Here is a 27,233-nt window from a genome sequence, read left to right on the forward strand (position 1 = left end):
GGTAGCTGGGACTTCTTGCGCACGTTTAAAGGGCCGTATTGCGCCTGCGCCGGGGGACAGAAAACAGGAAGAGGGGGAGAGGAGGATGGCGTGGGCGGGGCCGGGCGCGGGCCCGCCCACCCGGTTGTCAGAACGTCCCCGGCCCGGCGCCTGTCAATGAGATTCGGTGCAGTCCCGTTTCGTTCGGCGCTGCGATTCGTGGCGAGTTTTGGCCCCAGAATGGGTTGCCTTTGGATGACTGAGCAGACCAGGGCTCACGACGGAAGTCTGCTCTCCGGTGGGCTATTGTTCAGCGTGGTCCAGGGGTTGCCACCCTCCCGGGTTTACAGCTGATCTCCAGGTGGTAGAGACCAGCTCACCTGGAGAAGATGGCCACTTTGGAAAGTCGACTCTATGGCATTATGCCCCAAACTCCATCCGTTTGAGGCTCCACACACACCCCAAAAAATGTCCAAGTATTTCCCCATCCAAAATCAGCAACATAGTAGTTGATTTTTGTGCCCCGCTTTTACTACCCAATGGAGCCTCAAAGTGGCTTATAACTGCCTACCCTTCCTCTTCCCACAGCAGACAACTGGTGAGGTGAGTTCTGAAAGAACTGTACCTGGTCCAAGGTCACCCAGATGGCTGCAAGTAGAGGAGTGGGCAACCAAACCCAGTTATCCAGATAAGAGGCCACTGCTCTTAACCACTACACCAAGCTGGCTCTCAAGTATACTCCCAATACTGTAAAATTACACTTCCTTTCAGTCTTCTCCTTTACTGGAAGAGCACACTTAGTAGTAAAGATGGGGCTCCAGGAAGTTTCCGGATGCCCAAAGGCACTTCTTGCATGTCAATAGAGATGCAGCAGCATTGTGTGGGAAGGGGTCGTCTGGAAGGTAATCCCTTCCGTGTCCTTCCCACTTAAGGTTCCAACAAAGTCTCTGCCATTAAAACAATAGCCTAATGCAGCCTTTTTCAACTTTTTTACCATTGAGAAACCCCTGAAACATTCAGGCTTCAAAAACCCCCAGAAGCAGAGCAGTGTACAGGCCTGCCTGGGGCCCTTCCCCTTTCCTGCCCCCTCTCCAGTCCCATCAATGGCCATTTGTGGGGGGGGGGGGGAGTAGGTTGTATCGCCTGATAAATGTTTAACAATTAAAAAAATATATTAAAATGAATTCTCCCCCAGCCATTCTGGAAACTCTTCCAGGGCTGTCATGAAACCCCTGGCCTATTGCATGGGAGGATCTAGCAGGAAATCAGCCAACTCATTCTAGATCTCTCTCCAGGGCAAGCACAGTTCAACCTCTCCTGATCCAAACTGACCAATTACCTTCAAACGTCTCCTACTTCCTGGCCCAGGCAGACGGAAGCACCCTGATAGTAGGATATAAAGGTACCGTGATTCCCTAAGCAATTTGCTAGCAAGGATTCCCCCCCCCCCCCGTTCAGGGCCCATGGCTCTGTGGTAGAACATCTACTTGGCATGCAGTGGGAACGAGGTACAATCTGGTTTCCCCAGTTAAGAGTTCTGGCAGTAAGTAGTGTGAATGGCCTCCGTCCGAGATCCTGGAGAGCCATTGCCAGTCTGATCAAAGGTCCAAAAGTGGCTATTAGCTGCAAGATATAGATGGAACTGTGATACTCTGTATTCTTGGTGCATGGGAGGGCTTCTAGTGGTTTTGGCCACTGTGTGATGCAGAGTGATGGACTGAATGGGTAATTGGTTTGATCCAACATGGCTTCTGCTATCTTCTTATGTCTGGGACTGTGATGCTCTGTATTCCTGGTATTTGAGCAGCAACAGTGCAAGGGCATCTGGAGTTGTGGATCCACAGGTGGACCTCTTGATGGCCCCGGGGTTTTGGCCACTTTGTGATGCAGAGCGCTGGACTGGATGAGTCATTGGCCTGATCCAACATGGCTTTTGAACATGTGAGCCTCACAAACCCCAACCACAAATTGTGTTAGTTTTTATGGTGCTAGTGGACTCATTTTCTACTACTTCAGACTGGCTAACTCAGCCAGGAAGCTACAGATTCCACAGTCCTACCTCAACATTAGAGCCTCTTGTGGCGCAGAGTGGTAAGGCAGCCGTCTGAAAGCTTTGCCCGTGAGGCTGGGAGTTCGAACCCAGCAGCCAGCTCAAGGTTGACTCAGCCTTCCATCCTTCCGAGGTCGGTCAAATGAGGACCCAGCTTGCTGGGGGGTAAACGGTAATGACTGGGGAAGGCACTGGCAAACCACCCCGTATTGAGTCTGCCATGAAAACGCTGGAGGGCGTCACCCCAAGGGTCAGACATGACTCGGTGCTTGCATAGGGGATACCTTTGCCTTTACCTTACCTCAACATCCAAACTAAATGGGGGAAATGATAAAGTACTTTCTCCAGAAAGAACGACAAGCGAAACAAAACCCAAATTTGAGACTGTATGGCAGGGCCTGAGCCTGAGGGCACCTTTGGGATTTGGACACAACGTGGAGCCACAAAATGGCTGCTGCAGGAGGCAGAGCTGCCCACAAAATGGCTGCCGCAGCTTACCTTCAGGCAGACAGCGAGGGTCTTGTGGTGGCAGCTGCTGCCAAAGCAATGTTTTTAAAAATCTGTACAGCCAATCACCCCCAGCGGCCAATCAGAATCCTTGCTGGACAAAAGCGCTACCTGGCCCTACCCACATTCTAAAAATATTTGGAAAGGTGCTGGCAGGCCCCATGGCTCTTACAGGTACCATAGTGGGACCTCTGTCCTATGTGGTTATTGAGAGGAACGAGAGCTGGGGCAAGGAAAAGCCTGTCTGGGTACCAAACTCAAATGCTGCAGCGTGTTTTCATTATTATGACATCTTCTCTTTCATTGACGAGGGGTTGACAAGAATGAGAGGAATTGGTTTTTATACCCTGCTTTTCCCTACCGGAAGGAATATCAAAACGGGTTATAATCGACATCCTTTCCTCTCCCCACCAGACATCCTGTAAGGATTGGTGGGGTTGAGAGAGCTCTGACAGAACTGCTTCGTGAGAACAGCTCTAACAGGACTGTGGCTAGCCCAAGGTGACCCTGCTGGCTGCATGTGGAAGCAAAAATGAAATAGGAGGGGTAGGACCCAGTGAAGGACCAGCCACAAAGCAAGGAATAGAGCACTGGGAGACCAGTATGGTGTATCAAATGTTATAGCATAATAAACATACTTCTAAGGAGTGTTCAAATTTCAATTGCTTCTTTAATGTCCAGAATATTAAACAAATCCCAATGCATTTGGCTGTGCGGCTTTTCCGAGGGACATAAATTTAAATGTTTTCAACAGGAAACTTCAATTTAGAGAAACCGTCTGTTACCAGAGAGTAAGACCGTTATAACAAATGCTACTCCTAGTTTACGACGTTCCAGACATTGTATAATGTTAGCTCTCCATAGGCTTGTTACTGCTTATGTCTTTTCTTTCATGTGATGTGTGGCATGTATTGTAGGAGGTTTGTTTCTTATGGGGGGTGTGCACCTAGGTCTTCCCCCCATTCTTGGTCATGAGTTGTTTGTACACTCCAAATAGTGTCATTGAGGCAGCTTGAGGACAGCCTGAAAAAACAAAACTCCTCTGCATTAATGCTGTCAAATTCCCAATTCTGCAGATTTTCTCCCACTTTTTGTAGACTTCCGAGTGAACATGCACAAGCAAACCAAGAATATACACAGGTATGTTGTCGCAACCTACACTGCCCACAAATTACAATCTCATGCCACTGTGCAGTTTCCTGTTATAAAAGCCCAAAGCTGAATGACAATTATACTTTCCTAGACTCCTCCTCAAATCCTAAACTTAGAATCATAGAATAGAGTTGGAAGGGACCTCATGGGTCATCTAGTCCACCCCCCTGCACTATGTAGGACACTCACAACCAGGGTTGTGCGATGTGGCCACCCAAGTGGCCGTTCTCACCCATAGCAGCCAGCGCCGCGTTGGGGAGGTGTGTGCGTCAATGGGGAGGATCAGCTGCTTCAGCGGCCGAATCGCACAATCCGACAAACCCTATCACTCATCCACTGTAACCTACAACCCCCTTAAGCATTCACAGAATCTTCAGGATTTCTCCGGACTGCTCCTTAGGCCAGATCCTGAAGATGAAGCTCCAATACTTTGGCCACCTCATGAGAAGGAAGGACTCCCTGGAGAAGAGCCTAATGCGGGGAGCAATCGAGGGCAAAAGAAGAAGGGGACGACAGAGAATGAGGTGGCTGGATGGAGTCCCTGAAGCAGTCGGTGCAAACTTAAACGGACTCCGGGGAATGGTAGAGGACAGGAAGGCCTGGAGGAGGCCTGGAAGACTAAAACTGGGGAGGGGAGCCATGGAGAGGAATCTAGAAAAGACCCTTAAGTGTAAGGAAGTATACAGGTGTGACTGTTGAAATGTGAAGAAAGCATGCAGGAAGAAAGATTCAAATGTGTTGGTCTGAAGTTAGCACAATAAAATCAGAGACCAGGAGCACCTTTAAGACGAACAAAGATTTATTCAAGGCGTGAGCTTCTGTGTGCTTTGTTGGTCTTAAAGGTGCTACTGGACTCTGATTTTATTATATAGGAAGAAAGTTGATTTATTTGAAATGTAGCATTGAAGGTTTTACAAGTACCACAGCCTGCCAAAAAGACAAAAAAAAAAAAAAGGTTGTAAATCAAATCAAACCTGAGCTCTCCCTAGAACAGTTCTCAACCTGAGGGTCAGGACCCTTTTGGGGGTCGAATGACCCTTTCACAGGGGTCGCGGCAGGGCAAGCAGCTTGCCCAGCGGGGCACCATTCATACAACAGCCTTGCGGAGTAGATCAAGAAAGAGTGTTCGTCTGTCTGGAGCAACAGAAAAAAGCGAGATGGACATGGTGGGACAGGAGGCAGAGCTGAACTGAGAAACCCCCGGGGGAATCATAGAATCATAGAGTTGGAAAGGGCCATACAGGCCATCTAGTCCAACCCCCTGGTCAGCCCAGGATCAGCCCAAAGGGAAAAAACAAATATACAATCATGAACATTGGATCTTCACGCCATTGGTCAGTTTTGGTTTAATTTCTGTGAAAGAACACTGGCATAATTCACCACAACATGAGGAACGATATTAAAGGGTCGCAGCATTAGGAAGGAAGGAAGCTAGCATTATTATTGGACTTTGGTCAGAATTTAAGAATAGAAGGAATAATAATGTTAGGAAAAGTTGAAGGTGGCAGGAAAAGAGGAAGACTGAGTCTATAAAGAAAGCCACACTCCTTAGTTTGCAAGACCTGACCAAAGCTGTTAGCAGTAGGACGTTGGGGGGGATGGTAGGTCATAGGGTCGCCCTACGTGTAGGTTTACCGGATGCCCTCATTTTTAGAGGACATGTCCTCTTTTTTGGGTGTCCATTCTCTTACGGGCTCTTCTTAAAAAACTGACAAAAATTCTTTTTCGGTTGGAAGGTTAGGAATATTCCTAGTTAGTAGCAATTTTCACAGCTTAACTAGTAGTATTTAAAATGAGATTTAGCATGGTGTTCATTTGTTTGAAATAGTCAGCAAATGTGTCTTCTGTTTTGCTCTTTTAAATATGATCACCCTTCAACTGGAAGCAACGGGGCACAGAACACAGAGATAATAAATCATGGGCAATGAAGGTGTTATAATTGCCTGTTTCAAGACTATTGTTATGTTATTCGGAAATCAATTTGTACTGAATTCCATGGGGGCCACGGAATCTGGCTTCTTTTTCTTGATTATCTGAAGAGAATGTAGAGAGATATTCTTACCCATCTAGAGCATCATTTTGAAGAAGCATCCATACACATGAAAGCACATACCCTGAATAGATCTTTGTTGGCCTTAAAAGTACCCAAGGACTAAAACTTTCTCTTTTTTTGTGTGCACACGAAAGATGATAGCTTGAATACATCTTTGTTGGTCTTACCATTGGACTCAAACTTTGTTCTGATTTCTCTGTCACTGGACTAAAACTTTTCTCTATCCATCCATCTACATAACCACCTACCTGCCTATGCCACTGAGCTCAAATTTTGTGTTGACCTATCTGCCTACATACATACCCACATCTACCTACCTACCTACCATCTATGCATGCATCCATCCAGGGATCCCTCCCTCCCACTGGGTTCAAACTTTGTTTTAATCTCCATGTCACAGGACTAAAACCTTTCTCTATCCATCAGTCCATCTACCTACATGCCTACCTACGCCACTGGGCTTAAACTTTGTGTTGACCTACCTGCCTACCCACCCACCCACCTGCTCCATCCCTCCCTCCCACTGGGCTCAAACTTTGTTTTAATCTCTGTCACTGGACTAAAACTTTCATTTATCCACCTACCTATATACCTACGCCACTGGGCTCAAACTCTGTGTTGACCTAGCTGCCTACATATAAACCTACATCGATTTATCTATCATCCACCCCTCCAGGCATCCCTCCCTCCCACTGGGCTCAAAATTTGTTTTAATCTCTGTCACTGAAATAAAATTTTTCTCTATCCATCCGTCCATCTATCCACCTACCGACCTATCTACCTAGGCCACTGGGCTCAAACTTTGTGTTGCCCTACCTGCCTACATACATACCCACATCGACCTACCTACCTACCTATCATCTATCCCTCCCTCCTTCCCTCCCTCCCACTGGGCTCAAACTCCTCTCTCTGTCACTGGACTAAAACTTTATCTGACATCCATCCACCTACTGACCTACACCACAGGGCTCAAACTTTGTGTTGCCCTACCTGCCTACATACATGGCCACATCGACCTACCTACCTACCTACCATCCATCCCTCCCTCCTTCCCTCCCTCCCACTGGGCTCCAACTTCTCCCTCTGTCACTGGACTAAAACTTTATCTGACATCCATCCACCTACCTGCCTGCCTGCCTGCCTACCTAGGCCACTGGGCTCAGACGTCGTGTTGCCCTACCTGCCCGCGGACCCTCCCCCCTGCCTCGCTCTCCCCCCCTCCCTCCCGGGCGCGTGTTCCCATTCGCCGTTCCTGCGAGGCCCTCCCTCCTCTTTCCTCCGCTTGCAGGGGGGGCGGGGCAGGTGAGGCCTAACGGTCGCGGGAGGCGGCGCGGGTGGCCGGTGAGGGGGCGGGGCACGGGGCGGGGCATGGTGGGAGGAGCCAGCGGGCCTCACGGGCGCCGCGGCCTTCCCCCTTCCCCGCCCCGGAGCCCGGATCCTGCTCGAGGCCGGCGCTGGGAGCGGCTGTGCTGGGCTGTGCTGGGCTAGGCCGGCGGGCCGTCCGGGACGGGAAGGGGCGCGGGAGCCATGTGGAGGCGGCCGCCGCGGGGCTGCGGGAGGCGAGAAGGTGGGCGAAGGGGCGGCAGACACGCGTGTGGGGAGGGGGGGAGGGGCGCTGACACGCGTCCCAGATACGGCCTGGGGAGGGGGGGTGTCGGGGGGAGTGTGCGGAGGGGCGGAGCTGGCCGACACGGATCTTGCAGGGCATGTGGTGAGAAGGGGCGTCCCGTGTGGTGGGGTGCAGGGCGAGAGCAAAGATGTGGGCGTCATAGAAAGAAGGAATAGGGGCTCTGGGTGGGAGCAAGCATGGGGGTCACAAGAAGGAATAGGGGCTCTGGGGGTGGGATCAAATGTGTGGGTCACAAGAAGGAATAGGGGCTCTGGGGGTGGGAGCAAATATGTGGGTCACAAGAAGGAATAGGGGCTCTGGGGGTGGGAGCAAATGTGTGGGTCACAAGAAGGAATAGGGGCTCTGGGGTGGGATCAAATGTGTGGGTCACAAGAAGGAATAGGGGCTCTGGGGTGGGAGCAGAGATTCTCAAGAAGGAATAGGGGCTCTGGGGGTGGGATCAAATATGTGGGTCACAAGAAGGAATAGGGGCTCTGGGGGTGGGAGCAAATGTGTGGGTCACAAGAAGGAATAGGGGCTCTGGGGTGGGAGCAGAGATTCTCAAGAAGGAATAGGGGCTCTGGGGGTGGGAGCCAAGATGTGGGTCTCATAGGAGGAAATAGAAGGGTGTCCTAATAGTGGCCATTGAGATCAGGCCCCTGAGGAGTGACAATGAAAGATGATCTTTGTCCAGGTGAGTCAAAGAGGGTGTTACCTTCTCCTTCTGGAATGGGGCTTGTATTTTTCCAAACTGGTGGGACAGGTAAAAGTCAAGCGGCTGCAGCTTCCTCTTTCGCAGGGCACAGAGATGCCAAGATAGGGTCTCCTTTTGTGCAACTGTTAAAGGTAACAAAGATTGCGGGGGTTGGGGGGATTACTACAGTAAATGCAGGTTGGTTTGTGGGTTTTTCAAAACCGGCTGTGTTACCTGTACCTTTTTTTTGGGGGGGGGGCTCTCCCAAGTCCTGAGTGGGGGGAAATCAGTGTCACCTCACACATACAACCTGGGACTTTTTAAACCAAAGAAGTATTGGTAATGTGGGAGTTTAGAGGAAATCAATCCACAAATCAATGTCTTGAGAATCAAACTTGAGAACAGAGGGCTGAGTTATTCTCAGAGTACAGTAAATAATGTTTTGTTTTGTGTTTTCTAATTTTTGCACTGGGGTGGGTGTTGGGGAGGTGAATTCGGTCTCTCGCCCCCAAGCAATGCAATGAGTGGGGCAGATCAGGGGAGTTTAGATCAAACAAGATAAGAAGGGAAAGCTGGCTCCCTACAGAAGCCCTCAAAGGGCTGGGTTTCTGAGTAGCAAGGCTGGGAATCTCTTATAGCCCCACTGCTTTCCTGTTGTGCTTTGCCTGAAGCAGCCAAACAGTTCAGAAGCAGCATAAGCCGATTCTCCTTTTGCAGTCCTATTAATTACAAGGGCCTTCTCTAAGCACCCCTCCCCTCCCAAGTCCTCGGGTTAGAACATATTTCAGGAAATGATGCAAGCCGCTTAGCGACTTAGATTTCAGGGGGATCTGTGGTAGTTTCTACTGCTTTTTCTCAATGTTGCAGATACTTTGCCGTAGTTATTTTATAGGTCATGCTTGCGACAAACCTTATATTATGAATGCAGAAGGGAGCAAATGATTGACTTGAGCAGATTTGTCTAAGAATGATGAAATAGGAATTTGAATCCTTGTTAAAGATGGTTTCTCGCTGTGGTGCTCTGATTTGTGGTCTGTAGCCAGTTCAGATCTCTCTCAAGGGTTTACGGTGGGATGGGACGGATTGTGGCATAATTCTGCCATGTGCATTGTTTTTAAAACATGACAATTATCTAAATCACGTATACGCAGAGTACAGCTGCCTTGGGGGCCGACACTGGGCAGAAAGGTGAGATGTAAAATTTAAAGGCAGTTGGGGCACATATGAAGCTGCCTTATAATGAATCAGACCTCTGTGGTCCATCGAGGTTAAACTGTCAACAACTTTCCAGGGTTCCAGACTGAGGTCTTTCACATCACCTCCTACCAGATCCTTTTAACTGGAGATATCAGGAATCAGATAACGGACCTTCTGCCTGCCAAGCAGAGACTCTGCCAGTGAGCCAGGGTCTCAGGCCAAGGTCTTTCCCATCCCCTCCTGCCTGGTCCTTCTAACTAGGGATGCCGGGGATTGAACCTGGGACCTCCTGCCTGCCAAGCAGAGGCTCTGCCACTGAGCCAGGGTCTCAGGCCAAGGTCTTTCCCATCCCCTCCTGCCTGGTCCTTCTAACTGGAGATGCTGGGGATTGAACCTGGGACCTCCTGCCTGCCAAGCAGAGGCTCTGCCACTGAGCCAGGGTCTCAGGTCAAGGTCTTTCCCATCCCTTCCTGCCTGGTCCTTTCAATTGGAAATTGAACCTGGGACCTTCTGCCTGCCAAGCAGAGGCACTACCATTGAGCTGCAACCTGTCCCTAACCCACATTGGATATGTTTGTTTTTTAAAAACCAATTCCCACTGTGCTTTGTTCCTGTTTTGAATGGTGGACAAGACAAGGAAACACAGGAGACCCGATCAGTGGTGGTCTTGCATCAAGCGCTGTCTAACATGGGCGTATGCCTGTGGAACAAAGCTAGCCATGGTGGTAACGTCACAATGACCGTACTGCCCTCTTCTCCATTTGGGGCCAGCCCTTGGGGGGGGGGGGAAGAATGCCCAGGAGTTTACATTTGATCCAAAATGCAGTGGCCAGATTCCTATCATAAGCAAATTGCAGAGATCCTATCTTTCGTCTCTTGAACTGTTAACAAAGTCATTCAGTAGTCTTGAGAATGCTTTCTTCTCCCTCATGGGAGCCGGCTGCGTATCTGCACTCGGCATCTGCAGGACTTTGATCTGCCCCAAACTGGATTCTTGGTCCACTGTGTACAATCCCAATAGGGCTGTCGGCTCTCAAGAAATAGGACTCTCTCCCACTGCAGGAGGTGCTGGGGTATATCATACTTCTCACATGGTCAGCGTGCAGAGCGATTTTGACCCCCTGCTGAGCCTATGACGTCCGGAGCCTCCGTGGTGGCAGATGCTGCTAAAGCAACGTTTAAAAAAATCTGGACATCCATCTCCAGTAGCCATGCAGAAGCCTTGTTGGTCAAAGGCCCTACTGGGCCCCAGCCATTTCCCCAAAACACTTGGTGGGTACTGGTAATAGTATGTTGGGGACCCCCGAGCCAGTGTATCTGGTACCTGGTTGCATAAGAAACCATGCTGACAGAAAAAATAACCTGTCCCAGGCTATCAAAATCCATATACAATGTGACATTTATGCTTCCTTTGGAAATTGAGTTGATTTTTGTACCATGATGGAATTTGCACTGAAATTTTGTATACTTAAGAAACAACCACTGATGAAAATTCAACATTGAAAACGGCATAAATCTAGAGTCCGTTTTTGGTTGCTTCATTCGTTATTAAAATAGAGATAAGACGCATTTTGATGTTTGATTCAATATTTTATTGATGCGTATTGTATAAATATCACATTGTGTACGGATTCAGATAGCCTGTGACAGGGTTTTTTTTTCTGTTGGTATATTCATTTAGAACTGTCCGTATTTCATGTTGTAACAAACCATGCTGTGTGGTTTACAGATCGCTCCTATGACCATGTGGGAGCAGCTTTCATCCACAGCTATGAAATGGCGGAAGAAAGTCCTAATGGAATAATCTTTGTTTACTACGGAACAGTGCTCCAGAGTTCACCCTCCAAAGCAGGGTTACGAGGCTTGCTGGATGTTGTGCGGGCTGGGTTTTCCCCAGGAGAACTGTCATCCAGAGACCACCTGTAATTCTAGGGGGCTCTCCAGACTGCACCTGGAAATTGGCAACCCTCTCTTGCACTGTGCGTTGAAAGAAAGGCAAGATAGAAAACACGGTGAACGAACTTGCATGTGTCACACACGGGCCCCATTTAGTAATGTTAGTCTAGGATCTGAGAGACCCAGGTTCGAATTCCCACTCCGCCGTGCAAGCTTGCGGAATGTCTTCAGGCCAGCCACACTCGCCTGCCTCACAGGGTCGTTGTGAGAGCAAAAGGGAGAATGTTGTAAGCCACTTTGGATCCTCATGGGTGGGAAAAGTAGGGTATAAATGATGAGCCTCGGGAGGGCAGTATATAAATATAAATAAATAAATGATCAGGTGGCTGTTGCACTTGAAGCATCTGATGCGCTTAACCGTGATAATTGTATTGTGTTTTGTAGTGTGTGTTTGCGAGTTTGTGAGTTGTCACAAGAACCTGGGTTGGCCACCTTGACAGCTTACGCAATTTTCAAATATAAGCAGAAAGATTGCTTGTGACTCCCCATGGAGTGGGGAAAACCCAGCTTCCTGTCCAGGGGTAGTCAAACTGCGGCCCTCCAGATGTTAATGGACTACAATTCCCATGAGACCCTGCCAGCTTTCGCTGGCAGGGACTCATGGGAACTGTAGTCCATGGACATCCGGAGGGCCGCAGTTTGACTACCCCTAATGGAATGGAAACATACAAAGCAGAGTGTTTGATTTCGTTGTTATGAGGCTTGCTGGATGTTTTGTGGGCTGGGTTTTAACAGCATGTGTTGGTTTGTATCTGAGTTTTCAGGACAGCACAGGCTACATTATTAAAAAATTGCATGTATTTTTCCCCAAGGTAATTAAAAACAATTTTAGGCCTAAATAAAAGCTTCGCAAACAGGGTGCAATCATTTTGTTGTTGTTGTTATGTGCGAAGTCGTGTCCGACCCATCGCGACCCCATGGACAATGATCCTCCAGGCCTTCCTGTCCTCTACCATTCCCCGGAGTCCATTTAAGTTTGCACCTACTGCTTCAGTGACTCCATCCATCCACCTCATTCTCTGTCGTCCCCTTCTTCTTTTGCCCTCGATCTCTCCCAGCATTAGGCTCTTCTCCAGGGAGTCCTTCCTTCTCATGAGGTGGCCAAAATATTTGAGTTTCATCTTCAGGATCTGGCCTTCTAAGGAGCAGTCAGGGCTGATCTCCTCTAGGACTGACTGGTTTGTTCGCCTTGCAGTCCAAGGGACTCGCAAGAGTCTTCTCCAGCACCAGAGTTCAAAAGCCTCAATTCTTTGACGCTCGGCCTTCCTTATGGTCCAACTTTCGCAGCCATACATTGCAACTGGGAAGACCATAGCCTTGACTAAACGCACTTTTGTTGGCAGGGTGATGTCTCTGCTTTTTAGGATGCTGTCTAGATTTGCCATAGCTTTCCTCCCCAGGAGCAAGCGTCTTTTAATTTCTTTGCTGCAGTCCCCATCTGCAGTGATCTTGGAGCCCAGGAAAATAAAATCTGTCACTATCTCCATTTCTTCCCCTTCTATTTGCCAGGAATTGAGAGGGCCGGATGCCATGATCTTTGTTTTCTTGATGTTGAGTTTCAAGCCAACTTTGGCACTCTCCTCCTTCACCCGCATCAACAGGCTCTTTAGTTCCTCTTCACTTTCTGCCATTAGAGTGGTATCATCTGCATATCTGAGGTTGTTGATATTTCTCCCTGCAATCTTGATCCCAATTTGTGACTCCTCTAATCCCGCATTTCTCATGATGTGCTCTGCATACAAGTTAAATAGGCAAGGCGACAGTATACAGCCTTGCCGAACTCCTTTCTCAATTTTGAACCAGTCAGTGATTCCATGTTCAGTTCTCACTGTTGCTTCTTGACCTGCATATAAATTTCTCAAGAGACAAATAAGATGCTCTGGTATTCCCATCTCTTTAAGAACTTGCCACAATTTGTTGTGCTCCACACAATCAAAGGCTTTAGCATAGTCAATGAAGCAGAAGTAGACGTTCTTCTGGTACTCCCTAGCTTTCTCCATGATCCAGCGTATGTTGGCAATTTGATCTCTAGTTCCTCTGCCTCTTCGAAATCCTGCCTGTACTTCTGGAAGTTCTCGGTCCACATATTGCTGGAGCCTAGCTTGTAGGATTTTGAGCATAACTTTGCTAGCATGAGAAATTAGTGCGATGGTGCGGTAGTTTGAACATTCTTTGGCATTGCCCTTCTTTGGGATTGGAATGTAAACTGACCTTTTCCAATCCTGTGGCCATTGTTGAGTTTTCCAAATTTGCTGGCATATTGAGTGTAGCACTTTTACTGCATCGTCCTTTAAGATTTTGAATAGTTCAACTGGAATGCTGTCACTACCACTAGCTTTATTGTTGCTCAGACTTCCTAAGGCCCATTTGACTTCACATTCCAGGATGTCTGGCTCCAGGTCAGTAACTACCCCATTGTGGTCATCAGGGATGTTAACCTCGCTCTTGTATAGTTCTTCTGTATAATTTTGCCACCTTTGTTTGATCTCTTCTGCTTCTGTGAGGTCCCTACCATTTTGGTCCCTTATCATACCCATCTTTTCATGAAACGTTCTCTTCATATCTCCAATTTTCTTGAAAAGATCTCTGGTCCTCCCCATTCTATTGTTTTCTTCTATTTGTTTGCACTGTTCATTTAAGAAGGCATTCTTATCTCTTCTAGCTTTTCTCTGGAATTCTGCATTCAATTTGGTGTATCTTTCTCTTTCTCCCTTGCCTTTCACTTCCCTTCTCTCCTTAGCTATTTGTAAAGCTTCCTCAGACAGCCATTTTGATTTCTTGCATTTCTTTTTCTTTGGGATGGTTTTAGTTGCTACCTCTTGTACAATGTTGCGAACCTCCGTCCATAGTTCTTCAGGCACTCTGTCTATCAGATCTAATTCCTTAAATCTATTTGTCACCTCCACTGTGTATTCGTCAGGGATATGATTTAGTTCATACCTGAGTGGCCTAGTGCTTTTCCCTACTTTCTTCAATTTAAGCCTAAATTTTGCAACAAGAAGCTCATGATCTGAACCACAATCAGCTCCTGGTCTTGTTTTTATTGACTGGATAGAACTTTTCCATCTTTGGCTGCAGAGCACATAGTCAATCTGATTTCTGTGTTGACCGTCTGGTGATGTCCATGTGTAGAGTCGTCTCTTGGGTTGCTGGAAAAGAGTGTTTGCTATGACCATTGTATTCTCTTGACAAAATTCTACCAGCCTGTGCCCTGCTTCATTTTGTACTCCAAGGGCAAACTTGCCTGTTATCCCGGTTATCTTTTGGCTTCCTACTTTAGCATTCCAATCCCCCATGATGATAAGCACATCATTTTTGGGCGTTGCTTCTAGAAGGTGTTGTAGGGCTTCATAGAACTGATCAACTTCATCCTCTTCAGCAGCAGTGGTTGGGGCGTAGACCTGGATCACTGTGATGTTGAATGGTTTGCCTTGGATTCGAACTGAGATCATTCTATCATTTTGGGGATTGTATCCCAAGACTGCTTTTCCTACTCTCTTATTGATTATGAATGCTACTCCATTTCTTCTGCGAGATTCTTGTCCACAGTAGTATACCTGATGGTCATCTGAATTAAATTCACCCATTCCTGTCCATTTTAGTTCACTGATTCCTAAAATGTCGATGTTCAGTCTTCTCATTTCTTGTTTAACCACGTCCAGCTTGCCTTGATTCATGGATCTGACGTTCCAGGTTCCTATGGAATAAAAATCTTTACAGCATCGGACTGTCTTTTCGCCACCAGTTACTTCCACAACTGAGCGTCCTTTCGGCTTTGGCCCAGCCGCTTCATTCATTCTGGCGCTACTCGTACTAGCCGTCTGCTCATCCCCAGTAGCATATTGGACACCTTCCGACCTGAGGGGCTCATCTTCCAGCGTCATATCGTTATGCCTATTGGAACTGTCCATAGAGTTTTCATGGCAAAGATACTGGAGTGGTTTGCCATTGCCTTCTCCAGTGGATCACCTTTTGTCAGAGCTCTCAGCTATGACCTGTCCGTCTTGGGTGGCCCTGCACGGCATAGCTCATAGCTTCACTGAACTACGCAAGCCCCCATGCCACAACAAGGCAGCGATCCTTGAAGGGGGATGCAATCATTAAAGAATAACTAATAAGGACCATACGACCTTGATACAATGTGCATTAATTCATTTGTATGCTCGACCATGCCATCTGGCCGAAACGCATTCGGTCAGGGTCATATGGTCTTTATTAGGTATTATTTAATTATTTAACCATGTGAGGCTGTTATTTAGACCTAAAATTGTTTTCCCTGACACACTAATAAATGGAATAAATGCATGTATTTTTTTTTTGGTAGATCTGAGCATTTTTAACTTTCTGTGCAGAAAAACTCCAATAGGTTACGTATTTGATTTCGTTAGCCTTTTGGTTCTTGATTCAGTTTGCGGGGGGGGGGGGGGGTGAAGTTCTTTTTCTCCTTTCTTCCTGAGCAGGAGGCCTAACCACAAAAATCTGGCTTTTTCCCCCAAAAGCTCCTTGGGGCTGATTCAAACTGTCCTTTCTTCTTTCTGCAGCTTGAAAGGGACATGTGACTCGCCCGTGGCAGAGTCCCTCTCCAGCCCTGGCACCTGAGGAGCGTCAAAGCATCGGGTTCTTGCTGGTTCCAAACACCAGCAAGAGAACATGAGACTGGCAGGTAAGAGCTAACTGGCAGGAGGGCCTGAAGGCATCTGATGTGTTTCCCTGGGAATATCCCCAGGTTGGGTGAAAAGGTGCTTTGGGAAGTCTGCCATTTGCCAGATGGAGACTGCAGTACACAGAGGGAGGGGGCTTAAACCTCTCCTCCAATACTTTCCTGGCCTGAAGCTACCCCAGGGAGGTGCGTCATGCAAAGTTAATGTGTAGCTTCCCATAGAGTCCCAGTGAGGCAAACGGATCCTCCCGGGACCTTCAGGTTGGGGAAAGGGGGTTGGGAGGGAAAGCTGAAGCCCTTCTTCTCCCCACACTCAAGTCCCAGATCCTTGAGGTTCCCATCAAGAAGCTTTTTACACCCCGCTTTTCACTGCCCGAAGGAGTCTCAAAGGAGCTCACAATTTCCTTCCTCTCCCCACAACAGACACCTTGTGAGGTGGGTGGGGTTGAGGGAACTCTAACAGGCCTTCTCTGTAAGAACAGCATCATCAGGACTGTAATCAGCCCGAGGTCACTCAGCTGGCTGCATGTGGAGGAATGGGGAATCAAGCCCAGCTCATCAGATTAGAAGCTGCTGCTCTTAAGTGCTACACTAAGCTACCTGTCTGACCGAGAGCAAGGAGAGAAAATGTCAACCCCACCTGTTTAATAAATTTAATAACTTATTTGGACCCCAGAAAGCCCTTTATGTCCGGGGCTGGGGTGGGTGGGTTTGCTGTAACGGGCCAAGCCAGAGGATAGCAGTACTCTGGTTCTGTTCGTGGGGACTTTGTCAGTCTTGCCGCTCGTCTGATTTTTCTCCTCCTCGGCTGCCCCAGGACCGCTTCGTGTCGTCGTCATCATCTTGACCGCTGGCCTGACCTGGATCCTTGTGAGCATCTTGCTGGGTACCCAGAGCGGCTTCTCTCGCCTGCAGCAGCTCCTCAACAGTAAGAACCGGGGAAGCAAAATGGAGGAGGATGGAAAGGGAGCGACTAGGGCTCAAGGAAGGGGCCAGCCTTGCTGTTCTGATGGCCTTTCCGGTCCACGCAGGGGTTCCCAAATCTTTTTGAGCCAGTGGGCACACTTGGAATTCTGACTGTAGGAGATTATGCCAACTATGTGGAAGAAGCCCAAATGCATGGAAGAAGACTCTCAGAGGGTATGTGGGAAACATACCTGCTCTGGAGCTTCCTGGCTAGGGCCTTCTTCTCCCTCGCGAACACGCATACACATAAACACACACACAGACTCCCTGCCCTTCCCCCCCTTACCTGTTAGTTTCCCAACCTCCTCCTTGGTTCCTCCCCCATTCCTCCCTCGCAGATACATACACACACACACACAGACGTACAGAGACTCTCTTCCCTCCTTGCCTGTTGGTTTCCCAACCTCCTTGCTTCCTCCTCCCTTCCTCATACACAAGCGCACACACACACACACAGACTTCCTCCCCTCTGGCAGGAGGGTTTCAGTTCACTTGAAAGACAGGACACCCCTCCATGAGTCAACTATTAGCCATGATCTTCGAAGGGAGCCCCTACCTTCAGAGATAGCATGCTTACAAATACCAGATGTTGGAGCGAGGGCACATGAGGGAGAAAGGTTGGATCCTTCCCTGGCCTGCTTGTGAACTTGCATCTGGCCGGCAGCTGTGGAAACTTCTGGCTCGCTCTGCTTTTACCCATTGAATGAGTCACCAGAGAGAGTCAGAAGAGTCCCATAATGGCAAATCCTTTGTGCTTTCTGGAGACAATTTCAGTTGGTTGTAGCCCAACCATAAATTTCCCAAGAATGGCAAATCATAGAGTCATAGAATGCTGGTCTGTGGCCGTATTCATAAAGGCTTTGACTAAGTCCTTATGGTGAACCATAGTATCACAGAGTTGGAAGGGGCTATTAAGGCCATCTAGTCCAACCCCCTGCTCAATGCCATGGGGGGAAGATCTGGAGGATAACGTAACATATAATTGAGCCCCGAGTTGCAGGCTAGGAGCAGTTTTGAAAAAAACGGGCTCCGACAGGTGGCCTGATGTAATGGAGAGACCCCCTTTCAGACGGAAGCCCCTCCTGCCATTCATCTTGCATAACTCTTCCCAAGCTGATTAAAGCAAAAACTCCTTGAAGAACTCAATTAACGTTGATCATGGCTTCCCGTGGGGTGATGCGATGGAGCAGGGCAAGTGCAATTTCCCTTGCTGACGTTGCCTCTTTTCTGCTTCCCTGCAGATCCGGAAAATCCTCCCAGCGCAGGTAGGTGAACTCACCTCCGTTCTCCTCGGCTTCTTCCACGTTCTCCCCTTGGGCAGACCCTGAACCCTTTTCCACCCGTGTTCAAAGCTGCCCGTGAGTGGAGCTTCAAGCCACACGGAGCTCCCTTCTCAATGGAGGAACACTTCCCGCTGTTTTCCCGGAAACTCTTGTCCCCTTGGACCGTGAGGAAAGGAGGGGAGGGAGCTAGGATATGAGGGGTCGTAAAGCCTGCAGGGGATTATACAGAGGAGAAAAGTCATTTGCAACTGGGGGGTGAGGTCGCCTCAAGAGCCAACAGTTCAGTCCTGCAGCCTCACAAGGAGAGAGGCAGGTAGATCATCACGTAGCCTCAGCCGCAAAGATCTCTTGAGGTTACAGAGCTCATGTTCAAGATTGTACGCATGGTTGCTTTCCTGCTCTTTTCCCAATCTGGTGGGTGCTCTGTTCCTAAAGCTAGTGGGGGATTTAGGGTGTGTAATCTCTCCTATTGGGAGATTCAGGGTGCTGTGTAATCCGCTTGTCTCCAGACTAGCGGGAGATTTAGGGTGCTGTGTAATCTCTCCTGTCCTCTGTGTGCCCCTGTCCCAACTGTGTCGGGCACACCCCCGGCCATGTCTTGACTCTTTTCCCCTCCGTTGTCAGGTTGGAACGGAATGTATGCTCAGCTCAGAGTGATCCTGATTCAGATAAGAGACAGCTACAGTAGGTTTCGCAGTGAGTTCAGAGAGGTTGCAGGGGTCGGGTTGGGGTGCAAAGGGTTGTGCCACAGTCCATGGGAAGCATCTGGAAAGGTGAGGCCCCTTCCCGACCGGCTCTAGGGAATGTTCCGGTCTGCCTGTGCCAACAGCCAATTCATTCCCTTCCCCCTTTTGGGGGGATCCTTACTAGGGAAAGCACCATATGTTGTCAGGAGAATATGGTTTTATATGCTTTGAGAAAATAACCACCCAGCCTTTAGGTCCTAGGTTCATTTCCCAGCATGCTTCAAAATGATCTTTGCTAGCAGGCCTTGGTCGTATAGACCTTGGACCCTACCCCTGCATGCCTGTGGTCAAAAGCTGCTCCTCAGGAGATCAAAACCCCAAGTACTTGGGGCAAGGAGCCAGAGAGTGACGACTGCAGCTTAGCCAAGGGGTTCATTCGTTAGCCGTGCTCTCCAGGCAAAACTGGCGCCTTGACCAGAGGAGCGGCAGAAGGTCGGTCCCTTTTCAATGCAGGAAGAAGCTCTGCCTTTCGCAGGAACTCCAGCACACCTTCCACAAAGATTTGCAGAAAGGGATTGCGATGGAGTCAAAGCCACTGCAAACAGAGCCCTTGTTGACGGTTAAATCCAGGGCTCGTGATTGTGGGGTGCCAATTGCAGACCGGGGGGGGGGGGATACAGGTGCCGTTATTGGAGAAGGCTTTCCATCTAAAGAGGGGTGATGACGTCACTTGGGCTGCTTGGGCAGAGAGGATGTTGAGGCCTTCCTCCTGGAAAAGCACCATTTGGAGCGCAGAAGAGGTTTCTGGGCCTTAAGGCTAGTAGAAGAGCTGTTTTTATACCCCACTTTTCACTACTCAAAGGAGTCTCAAAGTGACTTACAATTGCCTGCCCTTCCCACAACAGGCACCCTGGGAAGTAGGTGGGGCCAAGAGAGCTCTAACAGGACTGTGGCTAGCCCAAGGTCACCCAGCTGGCTGCATGCAGAGGAGTGGGGAATCAAACCCGGCTCGCCAGATTAGAGGCCGCCTTTGTTAACCACGGCACCACGCTGGCCACGGGGGTGGCGTCTAGGGCCCAGCTGCTTTTTATGCATATCACAGTGGCGTTTCAGGTCCAGATTAGAAACTGGTAGATAAGCTAGGGGCTTGGGGAGCTACAGTGAGGCATGTCGTTCAGTGTCCTCCATAGCCTTTCCCACATGTCCTTTGTGCATGCACAGAGCAAATATGTTATTTCAAAACCTCGTCCTCTAACTGTAAACTCGCTGTGGTGCAAGACCTGCTATTCATTCATTCATTCATTCATTCATTCATTCATTCATTCATTCATTCATTCATTCATTCATTCATTCATTCATTCATTCATTCATTCATTCATTCATTCATATAATGCCCTCCCTGAAGGCTAAGGGCGATTTACATGGAACTGGAGAAGAAACGGTACAAATGACATGGTAAATTGAACAATAGCAATACAGTAATAACAGAAGAACCATATAATAATGGAACAAACACGATGAGAACATCCATTTAACTGTAACATACTGACAGCCCCATGGGATGGATATGTTGTTGGTTTTTATGGGAGAGGGGCTCAGGGGCTCAGGGGCCAGCGAGAGGTGAACTGAATTCAGGTCGACCTCAACCAAATGCCTGGCGGAAGAGCTCTTTTTTGCAGGCCCTGTGGTAGTATTTAAGGTTCCACTCAGCCTCTACAGCGAGTAGCCACTGCTCGTCTTCTCCATATCTCCGTCTAACTCCCTTGTAAAGTTGTTTATTCCTGTGGCCGTCACCCCATCCCCTGGCCGCAGATTCCACATTTTAATCACCCTCTGTGTAAAGTGTCCGGCCTGAACCTACCGCCCATCGTTTGCACAATGAAGAACATGTGCTGACCTAACCACTGTACAATTTAATTCCCTAGACAAAATGGATCTGTCTAAGTAAACCCTTCTAGGCTTAGTAGGTTGTCGGTCTGTGCCAGTACAAGGCAGACTCTTGTGCCCTGGAAACCAACCAGCTGCCCATTCCTCCTGGCTTCCTGGCATCAGAGCTCCGCTGACCTAGCTCTGTTGGCCCTTCCTGTAGAAAGGGTTAGAGTAGTGCACAGTTACAAGCAGAATCTTTCTGGGGGAGGCAGGCCCCACACCTTGGGACGGTCAGCACGGTTCAGTTGACCCACCAAAGCAGCACAATGCCCTCTGTCCTGCTGCAAGAAATACCGTACCTGTCTGGCCAGAGTTACTCCGACAGGCTTAAACCAGAGTCAATTCACATTAAGCTGCACCGCAAGAGTCTGCCCAGCTTGGTGCGGAGGAGTCCTCCTGGGCCTGGGGCCTTTGGACTTTCCTGGGCGCCTCCTCATTGCGTGTCTCCTGTCTCCTTGCTGCCCACTCAGAGCCCAGGCCCAAAAAGTATAAGTGTGGCCTGCCCCAGGCCTGCCCGGATCAGACCTTCGCCTTCAGGATCACCAGCGGGGCAGCGAACGTCATCGGGCCCAAGATCTGCCTGGAGGACAAGATGTGAGTTTGCGGGGCGGGAGGAGAAAGCAACACAAGGCCCGTGAGCTGCTTATCCCAAAGGGAAGGCCTCAGAACTTGCAACCTTGGCAAGGTGGCCTGTCGGGGGGGGGGGGGGACGACACTGTTCCTTGGGTTGCCAGCTGTCACTTGGGGGATTCCTGGAGACTCGAGGGGAGGTGGAGTTTGGGGAGCGGGAAGAACTCAGTGGAGATGTGATTTTACAGAGCTCACCCGCTGAAGCTGCAATTTCCTCCAGGGTGGGACTAATCTCAGTTGTGATTCCAGGGGATCTCCCGCCACCACCTGGAAATTGGCAACCCTAGCAGCCGTCTCATTTTTCTCCTCTCCCCCCCCCCAGGCTGATGAGCAGCGTGAAGAACAACGTGGGCCGGGGGCTGAACATCGCACTCGTGAACGGTGAGCTAGGACTGTGGGCCGCGGACGAGGGGGTACCCCAGGGTGGCGCGCAGCCAGCCCCTAACGTCGTCTCGCTTTTCTTGCAGGGGTGAACGGAGAGCTGATCGACGCCAAGTTCTTCGACATGTGGGCAGGAGGTGAGTGGGAGGGGTACAGAGAGCAGCTGTGTAACCGGCCTCAAGTCCCAGCGAGAAAGGTGGACTATCGAGAACACCGATAACCTATCGTAATCTGTGTTCAGCGCCGTGTTTTGTCATTTTTTCCCGCGTAGCTGCAAGATGCGGCACGCCAGCGGTTAGCGCAGAATTGGGAAGAGCCATGGAGACCTTCTGCCTTAATCGTTGCCTCTCTCTCTTTCCCTCCTTCAGATGTGACGGAACTATTAAAATTCATCCGGCCGCTGCACGAGGGGACGCTGGTATTTGTGGCCTCGTACGATGACCCTGCCACAAAGTGAGTGACCGATCGGGGACAGCTGCTGTGTCATTACTTGCATGCAACGCCAAGCAAGCTGGCCTTTTGAAGCTGTCTGCTTGCCCGCCCTTGCATTTCATAGAATCATAGTGCTGGAAGGGACCTTCTGGGTCATCTAGTCCTGCCCAGTGCAGGACGCTCACAACCCTCTCGCTCATCCACTGTCAAGGTCCTTCCCATCCCCTTCTGCCTGGTCCTTTAACTGGAGGTGTCAGGGATTGAACCTGGAACCTGCTGCCTGCCAAGTGGAGGCTGTGCCACCAGGGTCCCAGTTCAAAGTCTTTCTTATTACCTACTACCTGCTCCTAACTGGAGATGCCGGGGATTGAACCTGGGACCTTGTGCCTGCCAAGCAGAGGCTCTTCCACTGAGCCAGGGTCTCAGGTCAAGGTCTTTCCCATCCCCTCCTGCCTGGTCGTTTTAACTGGAGATGCTGGGGATTGAACCTGGGACCTTCTGCATGCCAGGCAGAGGCTCTTCTAATGTGCCACAGCCCTTCCCTCTGAAACAGTGCTTCATACGTGAAGAGACATGATGTTGCCCTCAACTGAATCAGACCATTGGTGTTTCAAGGTCAGTGCTGCTTATCCAGACTGGCAGCGGCTCTCAGGCAGAGGTGTTTCACATCTCTTCCTACCTTGATGCTTTCAGCTGGAGATGCTGGGGATTGAAGGCGGGGTTTTCTTTGTGCCAACCAGATGCTCCTCCACTGACCCATAGCCCCTCCGCAAAAGTAGGGCTGTATGCTTAGAAAAGTATGTCAGTGTAACGGGGGAAAGGGTGCATATCAGAAATCTATAGCTGGAAGGGTATCCTCAAGGTTCATCTTGTCCAGCCCCCTGCACAAGGCAGGATATTTACAGCTCCTCCCTCCACTGACCCCCTGCTCTTTTGCAAAAGCCCTTCAGCCAATTGGGCTTGGAGGGTCATTCCTGACCGTAGAATCATAGAGTTGGAAGGAGCCTCCAGGGTCATCTAGTCCCACCCCCTGCAGAATGCAGGAAATTCACAACTACCGCCCACTCACAGTGACCCCAATTCCATGCCCAGATGATGCCCACCCTGAGAATCCCTGAGCAGTCTGGCCTGGAGGAAATTTGCCTCCCGATCCCAAAGTGGCGATGGGCATTTCCCTGGGCATGCAAGAAAGGGCCACATGAGCCGGGCACCAACACAGTCCCTTCAGTCTGCCTGTGCTCGCCAAACCAAATGTTGCAAAGAAGGCTGGTTGGATTGCTACTCCAGAAAATAAGAAAAAACTCCGGCCAATTGGCTGCTCTTAATTCTCCTTATTTTTATTTATATCTTGTTCTTTTAAATGTTCACAACTTGAGATTCCCTCATGGGGAAATGTTGGTTCTTTCAAATAATATAAAGTATTGGGGGGGGGGGTTGAAGCCTCTGAGCTGATAGAAAACCTCCCAAAAGGTTTGAGCCAGTCAGGACCTTATATATGAAACGGTTGAAAGAATTAGAGGAACTTGATGACTGGGGAAGGCACTGGCAAACCACCCCGTATTGAGTCTGCCATGAAAACGCTAGAGGGCGTCACCCCAAGGGTCAGACATGACTCGGTGCTTGCACAGGGGATACCTTTACCTTTACCTTTATATTTGAAATAACACCACTGAAGAAGAGAGAAATTGAAAGCGGGAAATAGAATTATGTAATTTATCCAGAACCCGTTTTGATGGCTATTGTTTGGTTCATACTTTATTCAGGGGTAGTCAACCTGTGGCCCTCCAGATGTTCATGGACTACAATTCCCATGAGCCCCTGCCAGCTGGCAGGGGCTCATGGGAATTGTAGTCCATGAACATCTGGAGGGCCACAGGTTGACTACCCCTGCTTTATATTATTTGAAAGAATCAACATTTTCCTGTAAGAAGAATGAAGAGCAGCCAATTGGCCAGAGTTTTTTCAAAGAGCTGTGATTGGTATAACGCTGGGCACCTAAGAGCCGAGTATTGGCTCACCTCTCCCTGCTCCCTCTCTGACGATTGCCTAAATTCACAGCAAGTCGCAAAGTCTGCCTCCGCTCTGGCTTGCCGGCTCATGGTTGCCTCTTCCTCTGCAGAATGAATGAAGAGACCCGCAAAATCTTCTCAGAGCTGGGCAGCAGTGTCGCCAAGGACCTGACCTTCCGGGACAGCTGGGTTTTCGTTGGTGCCAAGGGGGTGCAGGGCAAGAGCCCCTTCGAACAGGTATCTTTACATACGTTTGGATTATTTATGACCCGATTTTCTGGCTGAGGAGTCAAGGACAATCGGCAGGACGAGGCAGGACCAGTACAACACGGTTTGGATTGCGGAAAGCAAACAGAAATCTCAAACGGAGCAGGAACTGAGCATGAGCTTTTGAACACGGTGCCTCAGGAGGTGTACAAATTACTGTTGTGAGGCATTCTTTCAGTGCCCCTGTCCTTTAGCAATGCAATTTGCATTTGCAGGATAGCACCTCCAGAAGGACGGGCAAAACTGTCACGGTAGAGCATAGGGGTCGAGGTGGTTATGAGGAGCAGGAGCTGGTTTCATGCCGTGCTTTTCACTCCCCGAAGGAGTCCCAAAGCGACTTTCCCTCCTTCCTTTCCCCAAAACAGATATCTTGCTGGATGGATGGGACCGAGAGGGCTCTGAGAGAACAGTTCTAAGAGAACTGTGAGTAGCCCGAGCTCATCCAGCTGGTTGCACGCGAAGGCAATCGCCCTCCCTGCTGCAGCCGGTCCGCAGCCTGAAAAAGGTTGGGGACCACTGGTGTAGAGCATTCCCTCTTGCGCGTCTCAACACCCTTCCCATAGCTGCCAAGGAAGGAAGATTAGCCTGATCCTCTTATGCTCAACGCTTATGTCCATGCCAGGCAGGGGTGGCGGAAACTATAGAACATGCGCTCCTACAACGTAGCTTTTATCAAGATATAAGAAGCGGATATATAGTACCAATTTTGGTCAGACATCGAATCAAAACAAACTGATAATTCATATCAGTGCTCGTTGCTGATCGACACAACAATATCACCTGCAAAGCAGCAGGATTCTGTGCCATAGCCTGCCAAATTAGACAGACAAATTTGCCCTAATTTGTTTGCTTGTTTATTTAATTATTTATAGCTAGACTTCTAGACAGCCGCTCTCGGGCCAGCTGGCTCGTGGCGGTTTGCGTTAAAAAGATAAAATACTAAAATACAATCCCCATTCAACCAGCAAAACTACCATCTTGCTGACAAAACTATACAATAGACGGCAGCAACAATATCTATCCCCTGACCCCCCCAGCACCTCAGTCCTTCTGTTGACAATTGAGATGTTCCAGTAGGTGTCTCCAGTCGATGTTGGCCCATGGGGGGGGGGAAGCCAGTTTCAGCTAGGAGGACCCAATCTTATTACCCCGGTCTCCAACCCGACCTCAACCAAATGCCTGGCGGAAGAGCTCCGTCTTGCAGGCCCTGCAGAACGTTGACCGCTCCATCAGGGCCCTCGGCTCTTACGGGAGCTCATTCCACCAGGTAGGGGCCAGGACCGAAAAAGCCCTAGCCCTGGTCGTGGCCAGGCGCACTTCCTGGGGACCCAGGACCACCAGCAGATTCAGTTGAATGTTAAACTGATCAGTTATTTTGAGTAACTTCAGTGTTTCTTTTACTCTGTGTTAACCTGTATGATCAGCTGATCTTGGTCGTAAATAAAGAACTTTGACATTGAAACCTCAAAATCGTTAGAGGGTCGCTGGGAAAAGAGGTGGCCAAGGCCCTCCTAAACCCCCTTCTTGCTCCTTCCGCAGCACATCAAGAACAGCAAAAGCTCCAACAAGTACGAAGGCTGGCCAGAAGCCCTCGAGATGGAAGGCTGCATCCCCCAGCGAACGGCCGAGGTCCAGTGAGGGCTCCCCGCTCTGAAGCCCACGGGGGTCTCCACCAGTGTGGTGCGGGGAGAGAAAGGTGTTCCGCCTGTTCGTCTTCCCAAACCGTTTTGGCTGCCCACATTCCTCCTCTGGCACGGCCTCTTCGGGCAATCTTTGTTTTCGTTTCTAAAGAGCGTGTCTAGAACAGACCTCAGGAAATGGGATTTGGTCACCCTGTTCTTTTGGGACCAACCCCTGAGCCTCCCCTAGTGCCTTACTTCTCTCCTGGGCAGAGTTTCCCTACTGTCGTAAATCCCAGGAGGAAACCAGCTGTCGACCGCTGGCTCAGGAACTGGGCGGGGGGGGGGGGGGGAGAGGATGTGTGTGGCTCTCCCTTCTCTCCCTCCACAGTCTGCTAAAGGGACCAGTCAGTTTTCTGGCTTAGCTGGTGGGCTTAGCTTAACACCTCCCTTCCCAGAAAGTTCCTCTGTTTAAGGACAGCCCCTTTCTCGGTTTGGTACTTTTGAAAGACGCCTCCGGTAGCTCCTTGGAAAGGCCGTCTGGTTCGTGGCTCTCTACAGTAGAGGGAATCAAATCCAAGCATTCCTATTTAAAAAAAAAATCTTAAAACTTGTTGCTAAATGGATTCTCTCAATAAACAACAGACTTGGGACTTTTGGGGTTGTTGTTTTTTTCTGGGCACTCCTCTATCCCGTGCAAGGCTAACGTGGTCGTCTGTTAAGCGTTGTGTAGTGCCCAAGAGAGGGACCAGACCCTCTTCCCATGCACTTTCGTTCCTGCTCTGCTAGTTGGCAGCTGCCTGATAGCCCTGGCTGGTCCAATCTGGTCGGATCGGGGAAGCTAAACAGGGTCGGGCCCGGTTATGACTTGGACGGGCAACCCCCCCCCCAGAGAAGCCCACGGTTGCTACGCAGAGGGAGGCAACGGCAAACCTGCGTCTGTTGATCCCTCGTCTTAACCTGAAGGGCTCAGTCTAGGCTGATCTCAGATTTCAGATACTAAGCAGGGTTGGTCCCGGTTACTATTTGGACGGGCGACCCCCAAAGCAGCCCAGGGTTGCTGTGCAGAGGCAGGCAACGCCAAACCGCCTGGGCCTCCCAAACCCCATGGCCACCCCATGGGGTGGCATTGAGTGAGTTGTGACTTGGCAGCACACAGTTGCCCATCCTCGTC

The 27,233-nt window shown here is 49.6% G+C and overlaps 1 protein-coding gene across 4 annotated transcripts; it reads left to right on the plus strand.

Moving 5' to 3' along the window:
* Positions 1-7,098: 7,098 nt before the first annotated feature.
* Positions 7,099-26,712, plus strand: FAM3A (FAM3 metabolism regulating signaling molecule A). Of its 4 annotated transcripts, none has more exons than XM_077329604.1 (11): positions 7,099-7,308; positions 15,739-15,860; positions 16,675-16,785; positions 18,065-18,088; positions 18,731-18,802; positions 21,192-21,315; positions 21,674-21,732; positions 21,819-21,869; positions 22,101-22,185; positions 24,284-24,410; positions 25,980-26,712. In XM_077329604.1, exons 2-11 carry the CDS (start codon positions 15,848-15,850, stop codon positions 26,076-26,078), a joined length of 765 nt encoding a protein of 254 aa, XP_077185719.1. In that variant the 5' UTR covers positions 7,099-7,308; positions 15,739-15,847; the 3' UTR covers positions 26,079-26,712. The 4 variants fall into 4 exon arrangements, with proteins under 4 accessions (XP_077185719.1, XP_077185721.1, XP_077185722.1 ...); XM_077329606.1 differs by having other exon boundaries at positions 7,100-7,308; positions 18,731-18,790; XM_077329605.1 differs by lacking the exon at positions 7,099-7,308 and adding an exon at positions 8,174-8,196.
* The last annotated feature ends 521 nt before the right edge of the window (positions 26,713-27,233 follow it).

This window comes from Paroedura picta, chromosome 3 (assembly GCF_049243985.1).
Source record: "Paroedura picta isolate Pp20150507F chromosome 3, Ppicta_v3.0, whole genome shotgun sequence".
Taxonomy (NCBI): domain Eukaryota; kingdom Metazoa; phylum Chordata; class Lepidosauria; order Squamata; family Gekkonidae; genus Paroedura; species Paroedura picta.

Coding starts and splice junctions, on each gene's coding strand:
- FAM3A (XM_077329604.1), top strand. Junction 16,786..18,064: donor CCTGCAGCAGCTCCTCAACA/GTAAGAACCGGG, acceptor GCTTCCCTGCAG/ATCCGGAAAATCCTCCCAGC. Junction 21,733..21,818: donor GAACATCGCACTCGTGAACG/GTGAGCTAGGAC, acceptor CTTTTCTTGCAG/GGGTGAACGGAGAGCTGATC.